General features: G+C 32.8%; 2 protein-coding genes across 2 annotated transcripts; both read left to right on the top strand.

Moving 5' to 3' along the window:
* Nucleotides 1-390: 390 nt before the first annotated feature.
* On the top strand, nt 391-5,414 carry LOC139485505 (uncharacterized). The gene is made up of 6 exons (XM_071270034.1): nt 391-656; nt 1,821-2,015; nt 2,771-2,975; nt 3,501-3,614; nt 3,882-4,004; nt 4,506-5,414. Exons 2-6 carry the CDS (start codon nt 1,834-1,836, stop codon nt 5,271-5,273), a joined length of 1,392 nt encoding a protein of 463 aa, XP_071126135.1. The 5' UTR covers nt 391-656; nt 1,821-1,833; the 3' UTR covers nt 5,274-5,414.
* A 3,075-nt stretch (nt 5,415-8,489) lies between these two features.
* On the top strand, nt 8,490-19,586 carry LOC139485504 (uncharacterized). Its single transcript, XM_071270033.1, has 8 exons — nt 8,490-8,572; nt 10,197-10,568; nt 11,808-12,009; nt 12,296-12,418; nt 12,815-12,853; nt 13,771-13,797; nt 17,656-17,766; nt 18,976-19,586. The coding sequence occupies exons 2-8, from the start codon at nt 10,201-10,203 to the stop codon at nt 19,429-19,431; spliced, it is 1,326 nt and encodes a 441-aa protein (XP_071126134.1). The 5' UTR covers nt 8,490-8,572; nt 10,197-10,200; the 3' UTR covers nt 19,432-19,586.
* Nucleotides 19,587-23,819: the final 4,233 nt, after the last annotated feature.

Raw genomic sequence — 23,819 nt, 5'->3', positions numbered from 1 at the left:
CAGCAATTTTTTTTTAGGAAATTGGGAATTCAGAAGATACATTTTCGCAGAGGATGATGATTAATTCTGATTAAATGGTACATATTCATGATAATGACTTGACTATACATGTATTATTTATAAAAATAGATTAATAAAAAAAAATGTGTTTTCGAATATTATCATAAATATAGTTGTGAAAATAAATGATCAGACTCTTGTTTTAATGAAAATGAAAAATCTTGCTTCAACAGTGCAGAATATCAAATGGTCCTCCCCTTAAAACAAAATATTATAATAAAAAAATCAATTAAACAAAAGCTGTAAGATAGGCTAATGTTATTTAAATAACGGTTTTTATAATGGCAATGATCATTCAGATAAGTAAAGAAAATGTAGCACGTAAACATGGTTAAAGAATGTATGTTTGATCAAAGACAACCTAATATAACATGCAGTGTATTTGTATGTATAGTATGTCAACTATACAACGGTCGTTATATACATGTTGATAGCTTGTGTTATTAAAGATAGGCGATAGGATTGTTTTACTTTAAATCTTTTGTGTTTTACTGTAGTAATAAATATTGAAATATTGGATATGTATGAATTCACGTGATACGAAAACAAATAATTTAGTGTAATTATGTATACTGCCTTTGGACATGAAATAACAGGTATGGTTTTACATTTAAAGTACTTTTTAATGTTGTAAAAAAGTAATAAAAAATGATATCATTTTACATTTAGGAGATCATGCATTCAATAATTGCTACTGAGGTAATGTGGTGTCACCAATTGTTATCAGATAACATTATTGATCTTTGTCAAACGGTAAACAAGACCTCTTTACAAAGTTCAGTTTTGCTCTCTCAGAAAATCAATGCGAATATCGTATTTCCCAAAATGAAAAAGTGAAAGTAAAAAAGTGACAAAATTTGTTAAATTTTAGAAAATAAAAATCGATTAAGTGGTTTCATTTAATTTACGAGAAGAATGTCTAGCGTAACAAATATTGTATGATCGTACCTAAAAAGAACACATCAGCATATGACGTAACATACAGCCACTACACTCACTACATGGCCTCGTCTAAGAGAGTGTAAAACATGTTGTATTTTTTACACGCTACCTCTACAGGGGCGGATCCAGCCATTTTTAAAAGGGGGTTCCCAACCCAGGACAAAAGGGGGGGGGTCCAAATATATTTCCCCTTTCAAATGCATTGATCGGCCAAAAAAGGGGGGGTTCAAACCCCCGGAAACAGCCCCCCCCCCCCCCCCCTGAATCCGCCAATGCTCTAATCACGAATTAGGGTCTGAATGAGTATCTTGTTTTTCTGTTTTCATTAATTTTATACCATTTCATTACTATTCCATATTTATATTGATCATTATTCTCTTTTAATTTAGCAACCAATTTTGTCATATTCTGTATTTTTTTTTCTTAACTATTTTTCTCTATCTTTGTTCACCCACCCCCCCCCCCCCCCCCCCCCCCCCCCCACCTCCCCCCTGTCTTTATTCTGTGCATTTTGTCAATTATCCTTATTTATGTGAAACCTCAACCAGACCCACATTGTAAGGTTTTGTCCGAAAATAATGGACTAGTCATTTGCATCCATAAGGAGGGGGAACTAAATGACAAGTATGACTTTAAACTTTCTTTGCATGATTTAATGTCCTTTATGAGTTGGAGATGCAAAATCAGGAGACCCACATCCTACACTTCCCCCTAAAATTAAAAAAGAAATTCTTTAATATGACCAGTTCCTCAGCTCTAATTCCATCAGATATTGTATCATGCACTCTAGGGATTTATATATTTTTTGTAATCTAAAGACAGCCTCCACTGATGGCAAAACTATTCAAACGGTTAAGAAGTGGAGGCAAGGAAAGTTTGAAAGAAAGACTTCATGAATTGGAAAAGAAACTCCAAACTCAAGAAGAATGGTATTCTAGACTGGAGAGGAAAAATAAAGACTTGTATGAAGAAAATACTATTCTGAAAAGAGATAAGGATGACCTTCTCAGACGGTATGTTGTCTTCTGGTGCTCTTAGAAATAGACTATCTTGAGTGGTTCATCTTATATAGTATTTAGAAAACAAACCACTTTCCTCCCCATTAGCATATGTATAGATATAAAGGAAGGGTTTGCTTTGTAAGGTAATCAAGAGAAACTCTACGACACAAATAATAAAAAAAATATATGTAGTGATCAACAAGTTATCTTCAACAATTGACAGGTGTTGATACAATATGTCATGCCTTAAACGCCCCGACAAAGTTGTGAATAAAGCAACAATAGACTTACAGAGATCTGCCATAAATATCAATTTCCACCAAATAATAGAAAGCTGTGACACAATCAAACACTGACGAACCGACACATGCAAATTTGGAAGAATTTTACTATCTACCGAAACTACTTAGTTTTTTAAGTATAATTTCAAGCGAGGACGACAAGTCAAAATTTTTTATAAACTGTATATATATTTCCCTGCAAACAATCATACAATGCAATTTAAGTTACTCATCGAGCTGAAAAAGCAATCGCCTTTATAGTAAAGATTTGTTAGATTTACTTTCCAGGATAAGGGGATTGCAGTGATATACAATATCAATAACAAATGACGGTCTATCTTTTTTTCAAAACAGTTGCATTGACATACAATGTCGTTCTTTTAAAAAAACAGACCGCACCTCTAGTGTGCAATTTTGGATGTACTTGTATGTAATTAATTTATATGGCTTTCCATTAATTTAGCGTTTTCACTATCAATTATACAGACTAAGCAAGATAGCAGGTGACAATATGACGAAAGGAAATCCAGGTATTGCTGATTTGAGTGACCTAAACAGGCCAACAAAGCTTGGAGAAAAATGGACGTCCCTATACACTGACGAATGGGCTGATGCTTATGAGGAACTACGACACGACGCACAACGAAACCAACCGAAAAGTATCGAAAGGCAGCTTCTGGATATTGTTGCGGTATACATTATTGTCCTTTGTACTAAGCTTTTGTGAATTGTTTTTAATTCATAATAGTTTTCATCATTAGGTAGTCATTGTTAGGTTAAGGCGTAACTCCGTTGTTTTATGCTGATTTGAAATTGGTTTTCAACTTTCTCTTCGTATGTTTAATTTGTTTTACTGGATGACCAGTACGTCAGAATATACAGATTGAATATGAGAATATACAGGAACACAGTTATCGTATAGCATATTACTATTAGCTGACGTGTCATTTCAACAACTCCATAATTGCCATTGACTTCCTCAACAAATTGCAAAAATATTTTTAGTTAAAGCTGCTACGACTTTTAAATACATAAATTCATTTTAATATATAAAATATTTGATATCTATTGACTTTATTTTTCGAAACTGAAAATTTTCCATCTGCAATTACAGTAATAAAATCTTCTCTGAATTAGGTGTTGTCGGTACTTAATGGCATGCTACTTAAAACTATAAGGTTTGATAACCACTACATTATCATTGAATTTATTTTAGTTATGCTACAAGAAATGTCATGAGATTGCCGAAGACCAAATACAAAAGGCCAGATTTTCCATGAATGGATTTGAACATTACATCATTGACGACTCGCCTATAGAGAGAAACAGGGTTCGTAACTGTGTCGAAATTAGTGTGTCTAAAAGATGATGAATTCCTGACAAAAAAAAATTTTTTTTTTCGCATATTACGATTAATTTTTTATAAGCACGGTACATTTTTCATACAAAACAGCTACAATCACTCTCAAAAAGTAAATAATTCACATCAGATAAAAAGGTAAAGATCACAATTGTATAGTATGTTTTATAAATAACTCTTTTAATTGCTACCAAAAATGAATTTTTACATAGATTCATTTTCCATATTTTATTTCAGACTATGATATCACCAACATCTACCCGACCAACCAGACTTGGTGAAATGTTCATTGATGAAGTACTTAGTAATTATAAAACAAGAAGGAAGCATGATACCGACTGGATTCAATCCGTCCAAAGGGTAATAATAGTTTTTATATGAATAAATAGCAACTCAACGATATAATCAAAAGAATTTAAGAGGACAATCAAAATATCGCTTTCTAAAATTCATTCGTCCATATCGCTTTTGTTTTTAATTTACCTTTAACAGAAACGCCAAAACCAAAATATTTGAATGCCAGAAAGGTATAAATATGTACAAGCGTAAGGAGTTTTTGACCAAACGGAAAGACTTTTTCTAAACTCAATTATTTCTTAGGGGTAAAAGCTTAATTTCTTGATATTTCTTCGTTCATCGACTTTCTATGTCTTAAAGCAAGCTAGTATAATGGCATTTTATTTTTCATTTAATCATTTGAAACAGACGGAAATCCCAAAGCTAACATCGCATTGACACATGAGTTAGCGAAGAAACGACTACAGAGCTGATGATACATACGTGTTCATCTTATTTCTCGAAATGATAATGTGTGTTTCACATAAATTTCTTCAACTTTAATTGCATGCATTTTCTTTTCAGAAACTTGTTTTCCATATCTCACAGAAAGGAATACAGCTGCCTAAAGTTCTCGACTTTACAAGAAAATGTGCCGAATTGTGTTGGTTCATGTGCGTCAATGAACCACCCCTGGTGCTGGAGTATGAAAACATTGAAGGGAACCCGATAGATCGTAGCAAATTTAATCTCTATGACAGGAATGGTAGTGTGGCTGAGTATGTTGTTTGGCCTGCTTTACTGTTGCATAAACATGGACCAATCTTAGCAAAAGGGGCAGTACAGCCCCTACAATTATATAACAGTCCAACTGTTTATAAACCAACGCCAACGCCACCAGCACATGAAAGCAGAATTCGGGTAATGAGCAAAACACTTCGCGGACCAACCCCAAACTCACACAGAGATCATGAATCTAGAGGTTATTCATCAAGAATTCCGGATAAGCATTATTCATCCATGCGACTAGATAGACTTAGCAAGAGTTCAGGAAATGCTAGAGAACCGCAAAGACAGGGGATCATATATTACAATGAAAAAGCAAATATGATACTTAATGATCGAGTTTCTCCACACTTTCATGGTCAGCAATCATCAAGTTATAATTTTGCCAATGCAAAGGAAATTACCGTCCACCAGACTCCGAGGTCAAGGGTTTCAAATTTCGATGACCGTATTTTAATAGGTAGAAATAAAACTTCTATGGTTGTCCAACACGCAGCCAAACCAGACTTTGCAAAAGCCGTGTATGGACCTCAAAAGATTTTCGTTGCTAATCAAACTGCAGTGTAGTATAGCGAGTGTGATGATCAAAATTGAAATTGTATTAAACAATTAAATGTTATTCTAATAAAATGATAAATAAGTTATGTTTATATTAAACATAGATTTTAAAAAAAAGATACGCTGCAAACCGTTGTATAAAACTAAAAACGTTGAGTTATCTTTTATGTTCAAATTAAAAAAATAATGAAGATATGGTATGATTGCCAATGGAACAAATACCTCCAAATGACCATTTGCCATAGATAAAGGGAACCACCGTTTATTGCACGGCATTCAGTAGTTGTCTTTTTTAATATTTCTATTTGTTGCTCTGCTGTCTTTTATTAATTTGTTTTTTGTTGTCTAGATTTTCATATCCTTTTAAAAGATTTGCATCGTATCTGACTAGGATAACAAGTCATATTCATTCTTGATGTTTCATAATATAAAAAATAGACGATGTTGTATGCAATGTGACAGCTATCAACCATAGGCAAATGACATACAAGTTATAAACTATAGGTCACAAAACAGCCTTTACCAATGAACAACACTCATACTTAAGCTATAAAAGGCCTCTACATGACAAATGTAAAACAATTCAAACGAGAGAACGAACGCCTGATTTGTGTACAAATCAACTCATCTTATATACCAGGATTAATTTTTTTATTTACACCAGACGCGCGATTCGTCTACAAAAGACTCCGCAATGACGCTCGAATCCAAAAAAAGTGAAAAGGCCAAATAAAGTACGAAGTTGAAGAGCATTGACGACCAAAATTCATAAAAGTTTTGCCAAATACAGCTCTGATTTACACTGATGAGTCTTTTTTAGACGCAACGCGCGTCTGGCGTATAGAATGAAATTCAAAACAGTGTGGCTGTGGCCATTGATTGACACATTAAATTCATCCATTGACTGGGACAATTTACGTGAACGTTTGTCTGTAACGACCACTGTTCACGACGTACCTACGATAGACATTTAAACTGTGGGGTCACCAAAGGTTTCTTAACGCCTTTAATTATAAAATAATTCGAAAAATTAATCAGGAATAACCTTTATGTTTTGATTTATATAATTGATATAAATCAAAACATCGTTTTATTTCTGATTAATTTTTCGAATTACTTTATTAAGGTGTTGAGAACCTTTGGTGACCCCATAGTTTAAGTGTCTTTAAAAAGTACATAGTGAGCAGTGGTCGTTAAATACAAACGTTCACCTAAATTGTGCCAGTCAATGGATGAATTTGATGTGTCAATCAATGGCCACAGCCACACTGTTTTGAATTTCATTCTATACTAAATTTAGTCCTGGTATCTATGATGAGTTTATTTTTGACCATATCAATGATAATTCATGTCAGAAGTGCTGACCACTGGGATGGTGATACCCTCGGAAAATTAAAACTCTCGAATCCAAAAAAGTTAAAAAGGCCAAATAAAGCCTGAAGTATTTCAAAAATACGAAACAATAGTGTAGACGAAAAAAAAATATAATGTACATTAATATAGGAAAACCCCTGGATTACATGCTTAATCTACGTTTTTTGATTGAGTTAAGCCTTCGAATTGATATTTTATCGTGTGTTTTCCTATGTTGTGATGTTATACTATTTTTTCAGTAAAAGGGAGGAGGTTTAGTACCATTAAAACGTTAAATCCCGCTGCAAATGTTTGCACCTGTCCTAAGTCAGGAATCTGATTTACAGTAGTTGTCGTTTTTTTATGTAATTTATACATGTTTCTCGTTTCTCGTTTTTTTATATAGATTATACCGTTGGTTTTCCCGTTTGAATTGTTTTACAATATTAATTTTGGGGCCCTTTATAGCTTATTGTTCGATGTAAGCCAAGGCTCCGTGTTGAAGGCCGTACATTGACCTATAATGGTTTACTTTTATAAATTGTTATTTGGATGGAGAGTTGTCTCATTGGTACTCACACCACATCTTCCTATATCTATTCTGACTTCTGACAGGCACATACATAATATGACGGGGTTAAACATGTTTGTTGGTTGGGTCAATGATGTTAGAATACAACATAAGACCAAATTATAAAAATCCATTAAACGGAGCTTACATTTGTAAATCGTCCGATCTAACAAAAACTCAAAAGACACAAAGTATAGATCTGATGGATCTCGCAGTTACTGAAAACTAGTTCAAAGCCAACAAAAACTTATAAAAAAAAACTTGATGCTTAGAATAAAAAAAAATTAATTGTTTAATACACATTCAACAACCAATGGATTTAGTGTAAAATACGGAATCAACAGTAAGAGAAACATATGACCTTGTGCAATGCCAAACTATACTAGCTATCGAGACAGATTGTAGACACATTGTACGTTCGTGTATTTCACATCCCGGGCCATCCTTTATTGAAACATTCTATACAAAGAACAAAGTAAGTAAGTAAGTAAATTTTATTTAGAGTCGGCGTATACATACATAATAACAGACAAAAGCATGAGCTCTAGTGAGCTTTTTATCCGAATTTCACATATAAAAAGCATGCAGCATCAAAAAATGTCTTTAATCACCCTCAAAAGCTTACGGAATCTGTTAACAGACTAATTCAAACACGATATAACGACAATTCTGTTGTGAATTCTTAAAGATAATATGTATTTGAATTGATATTGACACACCTATAAGGTCTTGGCATCGAAAATAAACACAATTTATTCTACAACATGTTGCTGGCATAATACGGGTTATGTTGTCGTTAAAAATAAGATGACATGCCACTAAACCCTTAACGAGAGGGATTGTGACAGAATGGTGAATGGTTTGATCCGTTTATGAAAAGCTGGAGCTGAAATTTTAGAAGCTGCTAATAGTCCTTTGTTAATATATGCTGTGTATTGTCAATGCTGCTTAGCTTCTTCTGGTATCTTTTCTAAATTGGACTCGGATTCCTTGTTAACTGGTTTTACGGTGCTTATTGTTGATGGGAATAATGATAATTTGACGGGATTTTTACGGCCGATGATTATTTGTTTAAAGCATTTCTAATAACATAAACATGATAAATAAGGAAAACAATATTCTTCGGGGATTTCACTGTGGCTTTCAATAAGGTATATATGTAACTTGCAACTGTTCACGTAAAGCGATGCGCATCTTGTTTATTCAGAAGTGTTCAAATAATAACTTGACAGTGGCTAGTTAATTTCTATTACGTCATTTCTGTCTTAATGGAGCATACATTTAAATAAATTTTTGATCATGTGATATCATGTTGTCACAACTATCTATATCAATTCCTTGAACTACTTCCTGTTTATCAAGGCAGCTAGTTGGTCTGCCATTGGTAAGTCATATTTGTTTTATCAAATGTGTTAAAAACCAATAAGTATATAAGAAAAGATCATAATAGATAATGTATAAGGGAAATTGCATATTAACCATTGTCAATTATACCACATCTCATTGTTTTATAAAGAAATAATATAAGTATATGAAACGAAAGTAGACAACAAAATAAAAATAAGCGTTATTGTCATGGATAGTTGACTCATTGACAAACCGCATAAAAATTATATCCTTCTTTATATATTTTTTTCTTCATTTTTCTCTATTTTTTTATTTCCCCCCATTATTCTCTATTCTGCATGTATACCCATCCGCACCTTCCGTTATACCACATCCCCTTATTTTGATATAGCTGACTACAAAAATAAACAAACTAAGGGATTACAGAAAAATTTGAGCAATTATACGCTACCTAGCGACACATAGTTTGCTACATCTTTCGATGTCAGAATGGATGATGTTAATGACATATAAAATAGGGGCGAAAGATACCAGAGGAACAGTTAAACTCATAAATCGAAATAAACTGACAACGCCATGGCTAAAAATGAAAAAAGTCAAACAAACTTATAATAGTACACAAGAAACAATATAGAAAACTGAGCAACACGAACCCCACCAAAAACTCGGGATGATTTCAGGTGCCCAGGAAGGGTAAGCAGATCCTGCTCCACATGTGGTACCCGTCATTTGCTCATGTTATTACAAACCCGGTAAACAGTCTAATTCGGTAGGTCACATTCATGAAAAGGGAAGGGGATTGTAGTTACGACGTAAAAAACATATCCGATATAATCTGTGAAACGGTTATTCCATATTCTAACATGACGTCCTTCAAACGCTTTGAGTACACACCCGTGGTAAAATATGAATATATTGCCAGTGCTGTTCCGATTGTACTCCCACGTCATATGCTTTTTTATGAATGAGATACCCGACGTCATAGAACAATGACGTTAGAATGTAAGCATTTTACGGGAAAATACACGCTTGTTAATCCGAAAATCATCACAAGGAAACATACACAAATGATGCTAAAATGTGGCAAAAGCCCTTTATTGTACATCATATAAGACATATAAATAAATTATCATTCAAATTCATCCAAAACTGTCTAAATACATTATTTTAAATAGTTTAAGCATGTCACTAATGCAGTTTGCTCCGTTCTTTTACGCTAGTTTATTAGTGCGTTTATTTATGGGAACGGCAAATATTTGCCTACACCTAGAGCGCTTCGATCCAAAAGAATTGCCGTATGTGTCCTATCAGAATCGAAATAATTCATGGGGGCTTGAATATATCTAGATTTTACCACGGGTTGTCCCTTTATGCCGATATTTTACCCCTCGCTATCGCTCAGGGGTAAAATATTTGTCATAAAGGGCCAACCCGTGGTAAAATCACGATATATTCAAGCCCCCATGAATTATTTCTTAAACAGTCAACTAACTCGTGATGGTGTCCGTAAAATTTAAGAAGGAGTGATTTCAAATATTGCTAACTTTGTTATTTTTACCTTTTTAACGATAAATGACAGCAGTCCGAGTTGCCACTACTTGTTCCCCTGAAAATATTTAGTGACCTCATCATATTTATTTATCGTGGTTTTTTTTAAATAGTAAAATGGGTAATGATTGGAGTATGTCGAGAGAACATCGCGATCCAATGATGGAATCAGTTAGAGCCAAGTGGTACTCTGATAACGACACCAGGATTGTTGTTGATAACTTTGTAGCAGAACAAAAAAAACTCAAAGTAGACATTGGGCAGCTAAAAGAGAACGAGAAAAAAGTACAAGAAGCAAATAGGAGTATACACGCAACATTCAATGAGTGTTTGGCTGAACAAGAAAGATTGAAAAAAGAGTTGTCAGCTTTAAAACATGATAACATGGTATTGGGGAAGCAACTTGATGCTAAACAACAGAAGAACCAAGAACTGACGAAAGACAATAACATTCTTTCAAATGAAAAAGAGAACGCTCTTTCTAGGTATAACATGAATAAACTTTCATATCATTGGTATCTGTATAATCAAAAAGCCTAAAATGTTGTTTTGCAGAATTGCGCTTGTGTATTAATTTGCAAATTTACCTTTATTCAGCACAAAGGAATATGTAAAACATAAAAATTTATAGTCATATATGACATATACTGTATCAGTTTGTTTAATCCATTTTAAAATCAATTAAATTTAAAAAAAAAAAAAAAAAAAAAAAAAAAAAAAAAAAACTTTTTATTTTATAAACTAAAGGATTTAAAGAACATGTGTCGTTTACGTAGGTCTGTGTGTTGCATCTTGAGCAATCGTCATTTTTGTCTTGTAAATTGGTAATTATCGTCATCAAATATAACAATACTCCAAAAAAAGTTGTCCGACGATATTGACAATGTTTGTCTTGTTTGTCCTATCTTTTCTTGATGATCATATGTAAACTAGCGTCTCTATTGTGATTTGCGAGATATAAGCAAAAATGGAGAAAAAAATTGATATGATCATTGAAGGTCAATAACTCCTAAAAAATTCGTCTGTCAGTTTTAATATAAAGAAACAATCTCTTCACTTCAACTTTTGAGCTCATATCATTTTCTCTATAAATAGAAATAAAGGGTTTTAAGATTAAAGACAAAACTTGAATGTTATCCTTATGTTATATATAAGTCATGTTGGTCATGTTGTTTGACAAGTGGGTTTACCGGACGCATTTTGTAAATGAGATACCCTAATTATGATTGTGGCAAAGATTGGCTCAATTTGGCCGAGCAGTTTCAGAAAAGATTTAACTTCGACGACGGATGACGTAGTAAGATTGCAGAGTTGGGCCATACAAGTTTTAAAAAAAAAAGAAAAAAAATACCATCCGTGAAAGCTTTGAACAAAAGTTAGCTTTTCTAGTAGGACAAATATTCCTATAAACAAAACAAAACTGACATTGAATACAAAACACACAGCATTATGTGAAACAGTACATGTAATGTGTTAAAACGTTAAATCAGAATAATACTGAAAAGGAAATTTTAAAACGGAAAGTCCATAATCAAATGACAAAATCAACAGCTCAAACACTTCAAATGAATGGATAACAACTGTCATATTCCTGACTTGGTACATGCATTTTCGAATGTAGAAAATGGTAGATTTAACCTGGTTTTATTGCCAGCTAACCCTCTCACTTGTATGACAGTTGTATCAAAATGTTACTGTAGATTTTTGCCATTATTTGTTTTTAGACTAAGTAAAATAGCTGGTATTCAACTTACAAAAGGGAACAGTGATATAACTGATCTTAGTGATGCTAATAGGCCAACAAAACTTGCAGAGAAATGGTCTAGTTTGTATACTGATGAATGGTCAGACGCATTTGATGAATTTCAGACAATCATGAAAAATGAGAACTCTTCAATTGAAAAGGAACTGTGTTCAATTGTGCAGGTATATTAAAAAAAAATCATCGAGTCTGACCTAGAAAATTGTTTTCCGTAAAATAACATATTTCCTTGCAAAGATTTAAAGAATCAAATGTTTTGAATACATGGTAAAAATTATAAATCGCCTGCATCAAGAAGAGAATCTAACTTGGTTGTTTAGAAATAAACTGAAATGTATCTTCGTATTTTTAAACTTTAAAAAGCTCCAAAGTAGTTATTATAACTTATTATTTGTTAAATTTGTATTTCCAATTTTAAAATCATGTATTTGAATTAATTTTGAAAATCAGAAATGCCTCAATATTTGCCAAGAAATTGAAAAGAAACAGATGACAGATATCAAAACACATGTCTGGGACATAGCATGCTGTCTTCATCGACAACCTGACCAGTTGGTATCTGCTACTAAAACTGTAAGTACGCATTTATAAACGTTAAATATATGGTTTTGCATCTTTTCTCTACTATCAAATTTTGATAGAAACCTGTTGGAATAATTATCATTTCGATTTCGATTACATCTACCTTAGACAATCGAGAAGGCAAGGTTGGACAACATGCTTCAAAATTATACGTCTTTTTGTGCTGTTTTTCTGTTGCGTACATCTATGACATATACATGTATCAAGAACAATTCAAATTCTGCATAATGTGACGAAGAAGGTTCACATGTTTTCTGTGTTCTTGATAAAATCACATTATTTGAGTAACTTTATTATCTAAGTTCGATAAAGAAATAGAAAATGGTATGAATTTAATAATTGCACCTTCTCCTTTTATTTCATTTACAAATTCATTAATGATTGCAGAGCCTGTATCCAAAAGTTGTTCAAGACACGCTAAAAAAGGTAAGATGCTATTTTTGAATCGACTTGTTTACACGTTGTAGGTACTTTAAAGTAGTATAGAATATTTCAACACAATAAAATTGGGAATGGAAATGGGGAATGGGGAATGTGTCAAAGAGACAACAACCCGACCATAGGACAGACAACAGCAGAAGGTCACCAACAGGTCTTCAATGTAGCGAGAAATTCCCGCACCCGGAGGCGTCCTTCAGCTGGCCCATAAACAAATATATACTAGTTCAGTGATAATGAACGCCATACAATAACATTGTTTCTGTTTATCATGGTTTATTATGGATTGTAAAAAAATAAAATAAGCCTTGTATTTGAGCAATGCCTTGGAATTACAAAACCTATTCAGTTTGGATGTAATCCTGATAGAGAATCTTCTTGATTTTGAAAGAATTATAACCTAATGCTATATTCTTCAAGTACTTTTGTGTTTAGTGAACTGATTATGGCGTACCAGTTTAAATGGCGTTAGCGTCACATTTCATATTACGTTGGAATTACGCAGGCCCTATTTCGTATGCAGTCCCTGTCGTTTTAAACTGTTGAGAAAACAAATATATAACACAACAGCTGTGTACGAATCAATTTTCAGTGAAAATGGACCCATTTCCGATGGCAATTAGTAAAATTGTACGTTTGTAAATAAACAAATCTTTGACAGCTTGATTAAGTGTACATGATTGAAATTAGTTCAATCAATATTAAGGATGAGATGTTCAGTTTAACTGTTTAATCTGCTCTGAATTTTTAAATTTCAGGAGTCAATTTCACAAAAAAAACTTACGACTAAGATTGCTCGTAAGTATACTGAATTGTTCATGACTTACGACCATTCTTAGTCGTTAGTTTTTTTGTGAAATCGACTCCAGAAATTTTAAACTTTGATTCATATAATTCTATTCCAGCCTGCAGCAACAGTATCCCCAAACGATGTAAGTATGAATGTATTTACAACATTCATCCTCATTTATGTAGAATAGAAAGATACTTTTTTTCAAACAAATAGGGAATATGGTTATCGGTGTACATACAACGATATTCATAATGTATGTAGGGGTACGGATCACACAAAAACAACATTCTTATAGCTATTTTTCACCCTTAACACGCCTGGTTAGCCCGTCACTAAATATACCACGTTTTGAAACAGAACTTATGCATCAAATTGAAAATGTTTGAAACTCAAGTTTAAAATTGAAAAAAGAAATGGGGAATGTGTCAAAGCGACAACAACCCGACCATAGAGCAGACAACAGCCGAAGGCCACCAATGGGTCTTCAATGTAGCGAGAATTCCCGCACCAGTAGGTGTCCTTCAGCTAGCCCCTAAAAATATGTATACTAGTACAGTGATAATGGACGTCATATTAAACTCCGAATTATACACAAGAAACTAAAATTAAAAATCATACAAGACTAACAAAGGCCAGAGGCTCCTGACATGGGACAGGCGCAAAATTGCGGCGGGGTTAAACATGTTTATGAGATCTCAACCCTCCCCCTATACCTCTAGCCAATGTAGAAAAGTAAACGCATAACAATACGCATATTAAAATTCAGTTCAAGAGAAGTCCGAGTCCGATGTCAAAAGATGTAACAAAGGAAAATAAATAAAATGACAATAATACATAAATAACAACAGACTACTAGCAGTTAACTGACATGCCAGCTTCAGACCTCAATTAAACTGATTGAAAGATTATGTCATCATCATATGAATATCAGGCACAATCCCTCCCGTTAGGGGTTTAGTATAATACTATCATAAAATATATGAGAAGAACATAACCCGTGTCATGCCAATAACTGTTTTTAAAAAAAGATAAATGTGTTTAGTTCCGATGCAAATCCCCTATAAGAAAATCAATATTAAAGCCAAAATATGCAATCTTTAATGACCTGACAACAGTATCGTAACTATATCCCTTAATAAGTCTGTTTAAAGGTTTTGTAAGCTTTTGAGGTGAATACTGACATTTTTGTGCTTTGTAAGGAATATTACCATAAAAGATTTGATGTGAAATACCTGAACGTATAAGAAATCTGCATGTTGAGTTATATTTACGAATTATTTCCTTATACCGGTGATAAAATTTAGTAAATGTTTTGACCAGTTTGTGATATCGAAAACCGTGGTGTAATAATTTTTCAGTAATACATAAATTTCTCTCGCTAAATCTAATACGTTGTTACATACACGAGCGAATCGTACAAGTTGAGATATATAAACACCATAAGATGGTGACAAGGGAACGTCACCAAAAAATGGATAATTAACGATAGGAAATGAAAAATCATCTCTTTTATCATAAATTTTTGTATTTAGCTTCCCGTTAATGATATAGATATCAAGATCGAGGAAAGGGCAGTGGTCATTGTTAGTATTAGCTTTATCTAAAGTAAGTTCAACAGGATAATTTTTTTTCCTCATTCAGGAAGGTAGACGGGTTATTTTAATTATGTTGGCACCTATTTTAGGTTCAAGGAAAATTCAAAAAATATAAGCCGAAATACAAACCCTTAAAAAGAATGATACCACGGAAGGCTTTTGAGTGCAATTCGACCTTCATATCTCTGTTCTTAAAGATCAGTATCTAAATATTTTTTACCATATCAAAAATAAAAACAGGTTGATATAATCATAAGCGCTATGAGGATTTACCGGTTTAAAATTTTAAAAGATTTTTATTTGTAACATATTCATATCATAAAATTGAGAAAGGAAATGGTGAATATGTCAAAGCGACAACCACCCGACCATAGAGCAAACAACAGCCGAAGGCAACCAATGGGTCTTCAATGTAGCGAGAATTCCCGCACCCGTAGGTGTCCTTCAGCTGGCCCCTAAAATATGCATAATAGTACAGTGATAATGGACGTCATACTAAACTCCAAATTATACACAAGAAACTAAAAATTAAAATCATACAAGACTAACAAAGGCCAGAGGCTCCTGACTTGGGACAGGCGCAAAATTGCGGCGGGGTTAAACATGTTTATGAGATCTCAACCCTCCCCCTATACCTCTAGCCAATGTAGAAAAGTAAAAGAATAACAATACGCACATTAAAATTCAGTTCAAGAGAAGTCCGAGTCTGATGTCAAAAGATGTAACAAAAGAAAATAAATAAAATGACAATAATACATAAATAACAACAGACTACTAGCAGTTAACTGACATGCCAGCTCCAGACCTCAATTAAACTGATTGAAAGATTATGTCTTCATCATATGAATATCAGGTACAATCCCTCCCGTTAGGGGTTTAGTATCATACTATCATAAAATATATGAGAAGAACATAACCCGTGTCATGCCAACAACTGTTTTTTTAGAAATAAATGTGTTTAGTTCCGATGCAAAGACCCTATCAGTGAATCAATGTTAAAGCCAAAATATGCAATCTTTAATGACCTGACAACAGTATCGTAACTATATCCCCTTTTAATAAGTCTATTTAAAGGTTTTGTTAGTTTCTGAGGAGAATACTGACATTTTTGTGCTTTATAAAGAATATTTCCATAAAATTTTGGATGTGAAATACCTGAACGTATAAGATGTCTGCATGTTGAGTTATATTTACGAATTATTTCCTTATACCGGTGATAAAATTTAGTAAATGTTTTGACCAGTTTGTGATATCGAAAACCCTGGTGTAATAATTTTTCAGTAATACATAAATTTCTCTCGCTAAAATCTAATACATTGTTACATACACGAGCGAATCGTACAAGTTGAGATATATAAACACCATAAGATGGTGACAAGGGAACGTCACCATCTAAAAATGGATAATTAACAATAGGAAATGAAAAATCATCTCTTTTATCATAAATTTTTGTATTAAGCTTCCCGTTTATGATATAGATATCAAGATCGAGGAAAGGGCAGTGGTCATTGTTATCATTAGCTTTATTTAAAGTAAGTTCTACAGGATAAATTTCTTTAGTATACATACTGAAGTCGTCATTATTTAGAGCCAATATATCATCCAAATATCTAAAAGTATTGTTAAATTTTTGTATCAAATGTTGTTTTGATGGGTCTTTGCTAATTTTAGTCATAAATTGTAACTCATAACAATACAAAAACAGGTCCGCAATAAGTGGTGCACAGTTAGTCCCCATTGGAATTCCAATAACTTGACGATATACGGAATCTCCAAAGCGAACAAAAATGTTATCAAGTAAAAATTCAAGTGCATAAATAGTATCAAAGCATGTCCAATTGACATAGTTCTTTTGTTTATTGCTACTAAAAAATGATCTAAAAGAGTTTGAACATATGTACTCGCATTCCGACTTTTTAAATGCCCAGTTAATTAGGGATGTGAATTTTTTCTTAATAAGAATATGAGGCAAAGTGGTATATAGGGTAGAAAAATCAAAACTTTGAACAGATTCAAAATCACCAATATATGCATGCAATTTATCAAGTACTTCCAACGAGTTTTTGACACTCCAAAAGTAATTAATTCCACTATTTTCAAAGGCCTTATTTGAACAATTTATTATCAGGTTTTTTATTGTACCAAGTGTACTAGTAAGTAAAACAGACAATTTAGTAGTTGAACAATGGCTGGAAGATGAAATAAATCTATATTTGTAAGGTTTTTTGTGCAGCTTCGGAAGCCAGTACATAGTTGGGACTTTCATTGTGTTTGGTTCTGCTTGTAAAGAAGTAGCTAAAAGTTTATGTTTGTTCTTTTATGTATAATTGAAGAGTGTTTAGTTAAAGTCCTTTGCTTTGCGAAACTTTGTTGGACTCATTTTGATCTTTTATTACGTTTAGGAAATAAATAACAACAAATTACAATCTATACTGAAATGCATGGAGGAATTGATCGAGATCGTTCACGAAAGACGAAAGTATGATAAAAACTTATTGGAATGCGTGAAACAGGTAACTCACAATTTTCTTACTATTTTATCTAAATAAAATTCAATTACATTGGATGTAGAAAACGCTCAGCTATGTCAAACTAGAAAACAAACAAACAGTGTATTAAAGAGCTAAACAAATGAAAATGTAGATACTAAACCCCATGTCCATATAAAATGTCTTTTACGGAAACATGATGTCATAACAAGCTACTGTAACAGATTATGAGCACAAGTCAATTACATTTTTGGTCTTTTGTGATTCAGATGATAATGGTCAATTAAATCATGTTTCCGTTCGTCAATGTTCGAAAGGAAAGTTTCAACTTTACGGTATTGGACTTTTTGTTCAATATGGCATTGTATCTTACCATAAAGTAAAGATTGATACGAAACAATAACCCTTGAATACCGTCTGAGGATATACATTCAGATCACGTGATCATGTTAAAACCATCGAAATAAGACTGTTTTCATTAAAAATTATAGAACATGGACATAGAATATTGAATTATGTTTGAACGCATTACGGTCAAACTTACAGCAAAGTAACAATTCAGTAATACTTAATGAATAAAATAGATAAATACATTACTTATCAGTTCATTAGCGGCAAGCTTTCGGTGAAACATATAGTTGACATGCATTTTGTGTCCGGACACATGGACACAACGATAAATTACAAATATTGAATATAGTTATCTGTAATTCAAAGGCTTGATTTAATACAAATGACCAAATGACACAAATGAAAATTCATTCGAAATGGATAGAAACAAGAATGTGTCACAAGTACACGGATGCCCCATCTGCACTTTCATTTTCTTTGTTCAGTGGACCGTGAAAACGAGTTAAAATCTCTAAGTTGCCATTACAATTGGAAAGATCATATCATAGGGAACATGTTTACTAAGTGTCAAGTGGATTAAACTACAACTTAATCAAAAACTATCTCGACCAAAACTTTTACCTGAAGCGGGACAGACGGACGGTCGAACGAACAAACATACGGACGAACGGTACTACGATCGAACGAACGGTCGAACGGACGAACGAACGAACGAACGGTACGACGAACGAACGGACGGACGAACGTACGAACGGATGGACGAACGGACGAACGGACGAACAGACCAGAAAAAATAATGCCATAAATGGGGCATAAAAATATGATATGGTGTATCATGATCCACGACACAAAATCATTACATACATTTATTCTTTTCAATAGGAGTCACTCCGAAAATTTGAGCAGTACAACAAAATGGGAACACAAAGCCAAATCATGAAATTTGTAGAACGATGCACAGAAATGTGCTGGAGCATGGTAATAAAAGAACCACCGATGGCTTTGGTCTACAACGAAGTGGAAGGCACAGCGATAGACAAAAACATGTTCTCTGTTTATACAAAAAGTGGTCCTTTTATCGACTTCGTGGTATGGCCAGCTTTGCTCTTACACAAAGATGGTCCAATTTTAACAAAAGGTACGGTACAAGGAAAAGAAAACGACACAATCAAACCGGAAATAATAATTTATAACATCAGAGACGATATCAGAGAAAAGAAAATGGATAATCCAAACGAAATTGTACAAAATGGTGACGAGAACCTCAAATATATACCACCAGATGAAAATTCACCTGACGGTCATGTCATTGAGGAGGACGGGAAATCTGGTCCCTAAAAAACATATCAAAAGACGTAGTTGTGATATTGAATGTCAACGGGTCATTCAACACGGATGTGACAGAACAACATGCATAAGTCTACAAAATAGTACTCTTTGTATACAGAATTATATCATGATGATAATATATTTTTGAATAAATGTAAAGATTTCGTAGTATTTTACAATATTCAATGCATATATCATAACGTAAATCAAAAATGTTAACTCCTTGATCATTTTCGCTATGCCTACAGTGACATGTATTGTAGGGATCGAGAGAATGGCCGAGTTTATGCGATTGCTTTAATCTATGCAAACTTAGTAACTGTATAAGAGTAGAGCACGCACGGAACGGATATAACTCTGTACCGAAGTTAAGTATAAAAGAGGGACGAAAGATACCAGAGGGACATTCAAACTCATGAATCGAATATAAACTGACAACGCCATGGTTAAAAATTAAAAAGACAAACAGACAAACAATGGTACACATGATACAACATAGAAAACTAAAGAATAAGCAACACGAACCCCACCAAAAACATGGGGTGATACCAGGTGCTCCGGAAGGGTAAGCAGATCCTGACATGTAGCACCCGTCGTGTTGCTTATGTAATTACAAATCCGGTAAATAGTCTTATTCGGTAGGTCACATTCATGAAAGGAAAGCGGATTGTAGTTACAACGTATTGGTGTGTTGGAGGTGATGCTTTTGTATCTATTTCATTTTTCGAATGATAGGCTTCCTATTTTGAAATATTGTTTATTAAAAAACAATGAAATGAAATCTAAGCAGCGTAAACACATCTTTGATCCATCACACTTACAGTTAATGGAATACAGTCAACATGCTGCAATTTTTCTTAAATGTATCTGATTATGGAATTCACTCATATAAAATAGCATTATATTATCATTGAAACCCACATTCCCTTATAATGTATCTGACCATCACATTGATCAAAACTTTAAATAATAAAAATAAAAAGACTACTTGAAATCGTTGCATTACTTCTTCTAGAATCTTTACTTAAAGTCATATGAAACTTCAAATTAAAAAAAAATATGCATAATATGTTTTTTTTAGAACTAAATGGCTAGTTTGTATTATAAAACCTATGTACACATACCTTTTTCTGAAGGAAATTCTATAATTTGTCCAAATTTAGAAAAAGTATACTTTTTTTTAATTGCTTGCTTCCAACAAGCAATTCGCCGATATGTTTTCCGTATGCAGTGTGACCTTTCTCGTGAAAATCCGGTGATCACAATACGCATGCGAATGAAAAATCAAACGTAAACATCGCTCCGTCATCAAGATAAACTATATCTTATTGTACCTGTTATACACGTGATTATCTAAATATCCATGCTTCTTTGTTGATTGTTTACAAACGGGTGACAATCATTAAACTTCGGCTTCAAAATACGACCACTAATTAGCTGCCATATTTTCACAACAACACTGACCGATTGAAATATTTTTTGACGATTAAACGAAATGTAGTCGAAAAAAAATTATAAAATTGTGCAGAGAAGACTTAGTTTATGATATATGTATGCATTGGTTCAAGAATTGGAGTAACATTATTTTTCACCGGTTACTCGCTTCATATGACGTTAAGTAGGATGATGACAATATATCGCACATATTTATTAACATAGACATTACATTCTTCACAAAAGAGAAGCGATAGATACAAAAGGGAAATTCAAAATAAAATAAACTGAAAACGCCATGACGTATAGGTGTATAGTATCAAAAAATTAAGACTCACAACAATCTACAATATCGCTTTGTTTAAGCTAAGTCACTAGAGGATACACGTATGTAACATCAAATTTAATTATTACAGATCTTGCATTCATAGAAATTTCATGTTATTCAAATGACAATTTTTTTTTTTACTATGGTTTGCATTAAAGTCCTGTACAATAGACATTGATCACTGAAAACGACCACAAAAATACAATATATAATTCCCAAAGCACACACAATATGATTCCACTAGATTTAATAGCGATGAACTCATTTAAATAACTCATATAATTCAAAACATTTAGCTGCATAATCAAGTTTGTAATCTTTTTTAAAACATTTTTTTTCTCCATTAAGATGATATAAATTGACCGGAGCCAGTTTATGTCGTGCCAAAATACAGTTCGCTGTGAAAGAGATGGAGAATACAGTTAGTTTTTAACGATACAATATGTGAATTGTGCAGTGGGGAAAATTAATAGAAGTAACAGAATATATAATATCTTTGCTGAATGCAATCAAGTTTGTTGAATTATTTTCTTAAATATATTTGTTCTAACTACTTATGGTTCACCCTACTAATAAATATGTAGTATTTGCATATTCCAGTGGCGTGTGCAACCAAAAAGTAAAAAAGAAATGATGATTGATACATAAGCAAAAAAACTTATCATAGATATCAGGATTAAATTTGTATTTGCACAAGACGCGCATTTCGTCTTCAAAAGACTCATCAGTGACGCTCGAATAAAAATTGTTAAAGGAATGTATTCCAAAGCTTTAATCCTCCATTTTCTACATAATTGAATGCTTTTACAAGTTAAGAATATGGCAGTAGTTTTCCAATCGATTGACCTGTTCTAGATTTTGATTTTGCCATTTGTTAATGAACTTTCCGTTTTGAATTTTCCTTGGAGTTCTGTATTTTTGTTATTTTCCTTTTCCCGATAAACCGAATTTACTTATGCTCCATATAGCCTACCCATGTTACTTTACTCGTCGCTTTCTATATTTAGAGAATGATAAATCACATTAAAACAGAAGGTTTTCTTGTGAATTTGTCATTAGTAGCGTTCTCAAGGAGAACGTTAACAACATGTAAGTTCAAATATTCGGGGTTGCATAGGAGGAAGTTTTTTTAACACTTAATTTAATTTTCCACTGCTACTTGTTAATAAAGGGGCATACATTACGAGATAGATTTTTTTGTTCAATTAATAATGAAATAAAAATCGTAAAGTTATAATTCGCTTTTAGCAGCCACTTTGGTTCAATTTTGTCATGATGAGCTAAGAAACTTCGCTGATGAAGTGCTCACTTACAAATGAGTTAGAACTCATTAAATCCGTATGCATGTGAACTACAATTTAACCCTTAGGTAGAGATGTGTTACGCATGAATTAAGTGTCTTCGGTTATCAAAAGAAAAAGAATGTCATCATTTAAAGAGAAAAAGGGTAAACTTTTTGATTGACTGATCATATTTACAAATACTTATTCTTATACAGGTAAAATCGATGATTAACATATATTTTAACCTTAAACATAATATCGAACTTACTTACCTAGAAAAACTCAAATGCTTCAGTTTGCTATCTATTTATATTTATAATTATGTTTATATCGGATTAATATATGACCATCCGCAGTCTTTGTAGGTCACATTGATGATTCATTCGGTGGCGTGTAGACTTAAATACACACGAAAAACTGATGCAAATTATCACACATATGTAATGTAAATCGTTTGTTTTAGACTTTTTATGATTTGGATATACGTTTTAGTATGTATATATCAAATATGAGAATTTAAGTTAAATCGGTGAACATGTATTTGACAGCCAATGTCCATTCAATTTAGAAAAAAAGTTACTTTGATATACGTTTAACAGTAACTGAAACACTTATTGCATTAAAAGTGTTACAGAAAGGTTTTGGTTAAATACCGTATCTCCTTTAATAATTCAAATAACGACATAGTCCACCCATACAAATAATGTATTTTTTGTTGAATCGCTTGATCTCGTGATAGTTCACCAGTATTTATTTTAACATACATTTATGTGGAAATTTTACTTATCTTATATAGAAATAGCACCGTCGACCTTGCTTCGATGTATTTTACTTACCAGCAAAAACAAATGAGAATTATTTGAGTTCACATGCATATGTTTTGTTACCGTGGTAGAAGTAATGATTGAATTAAGTTTTAGACATTACTACACATTTTGTTTAAATCTAGAACAGACCAGCTAAAACTCAAACACTGATATAGGTTTATTAATTTAACAGTCACTGAACATTTATTCCATGTGAAATCATAATTTTTCTTCTTCAGAATATGTTAAGTAAAATACATCAGAGCAAATCCTCTTGTCTTTATTTAAATAATGACACGTTATGACCTTAAATAAAGGCAACAGTAGTATACCGCTGTTCAAAACTCATAAATCCATGGACAAAAAACAAAATCGGGATAACAAACTAAAACCGAGGGAAACGCATTAAATATAAGAGGAGAACAACGACATAACACTAAAATGTAACACATATAGACAAAATCCCACGAGAATAACAAATATAACATATATATATAACATCAAAACCAAATACATGAATTTGGGATAGACAAGTACCGTGACACG

The sequence above is a fragment of the Mytilus edulis genome, chromosome 8 (genome assembly GCF_963676685.1).
Source record: "Mytilus edulis chromosome 8, xbMytEdul2.2, whole genome shotgun sequence".
Lineage (NCBI taxonomy): Eukaryota > Metazoa > Mollusca > Bivalvia > Mytilida > Mytilidae > Mytilus > Mytilus edulis.
This window is presented reverse-complemented; position numbering and strand designations above follow the sequence as displayed.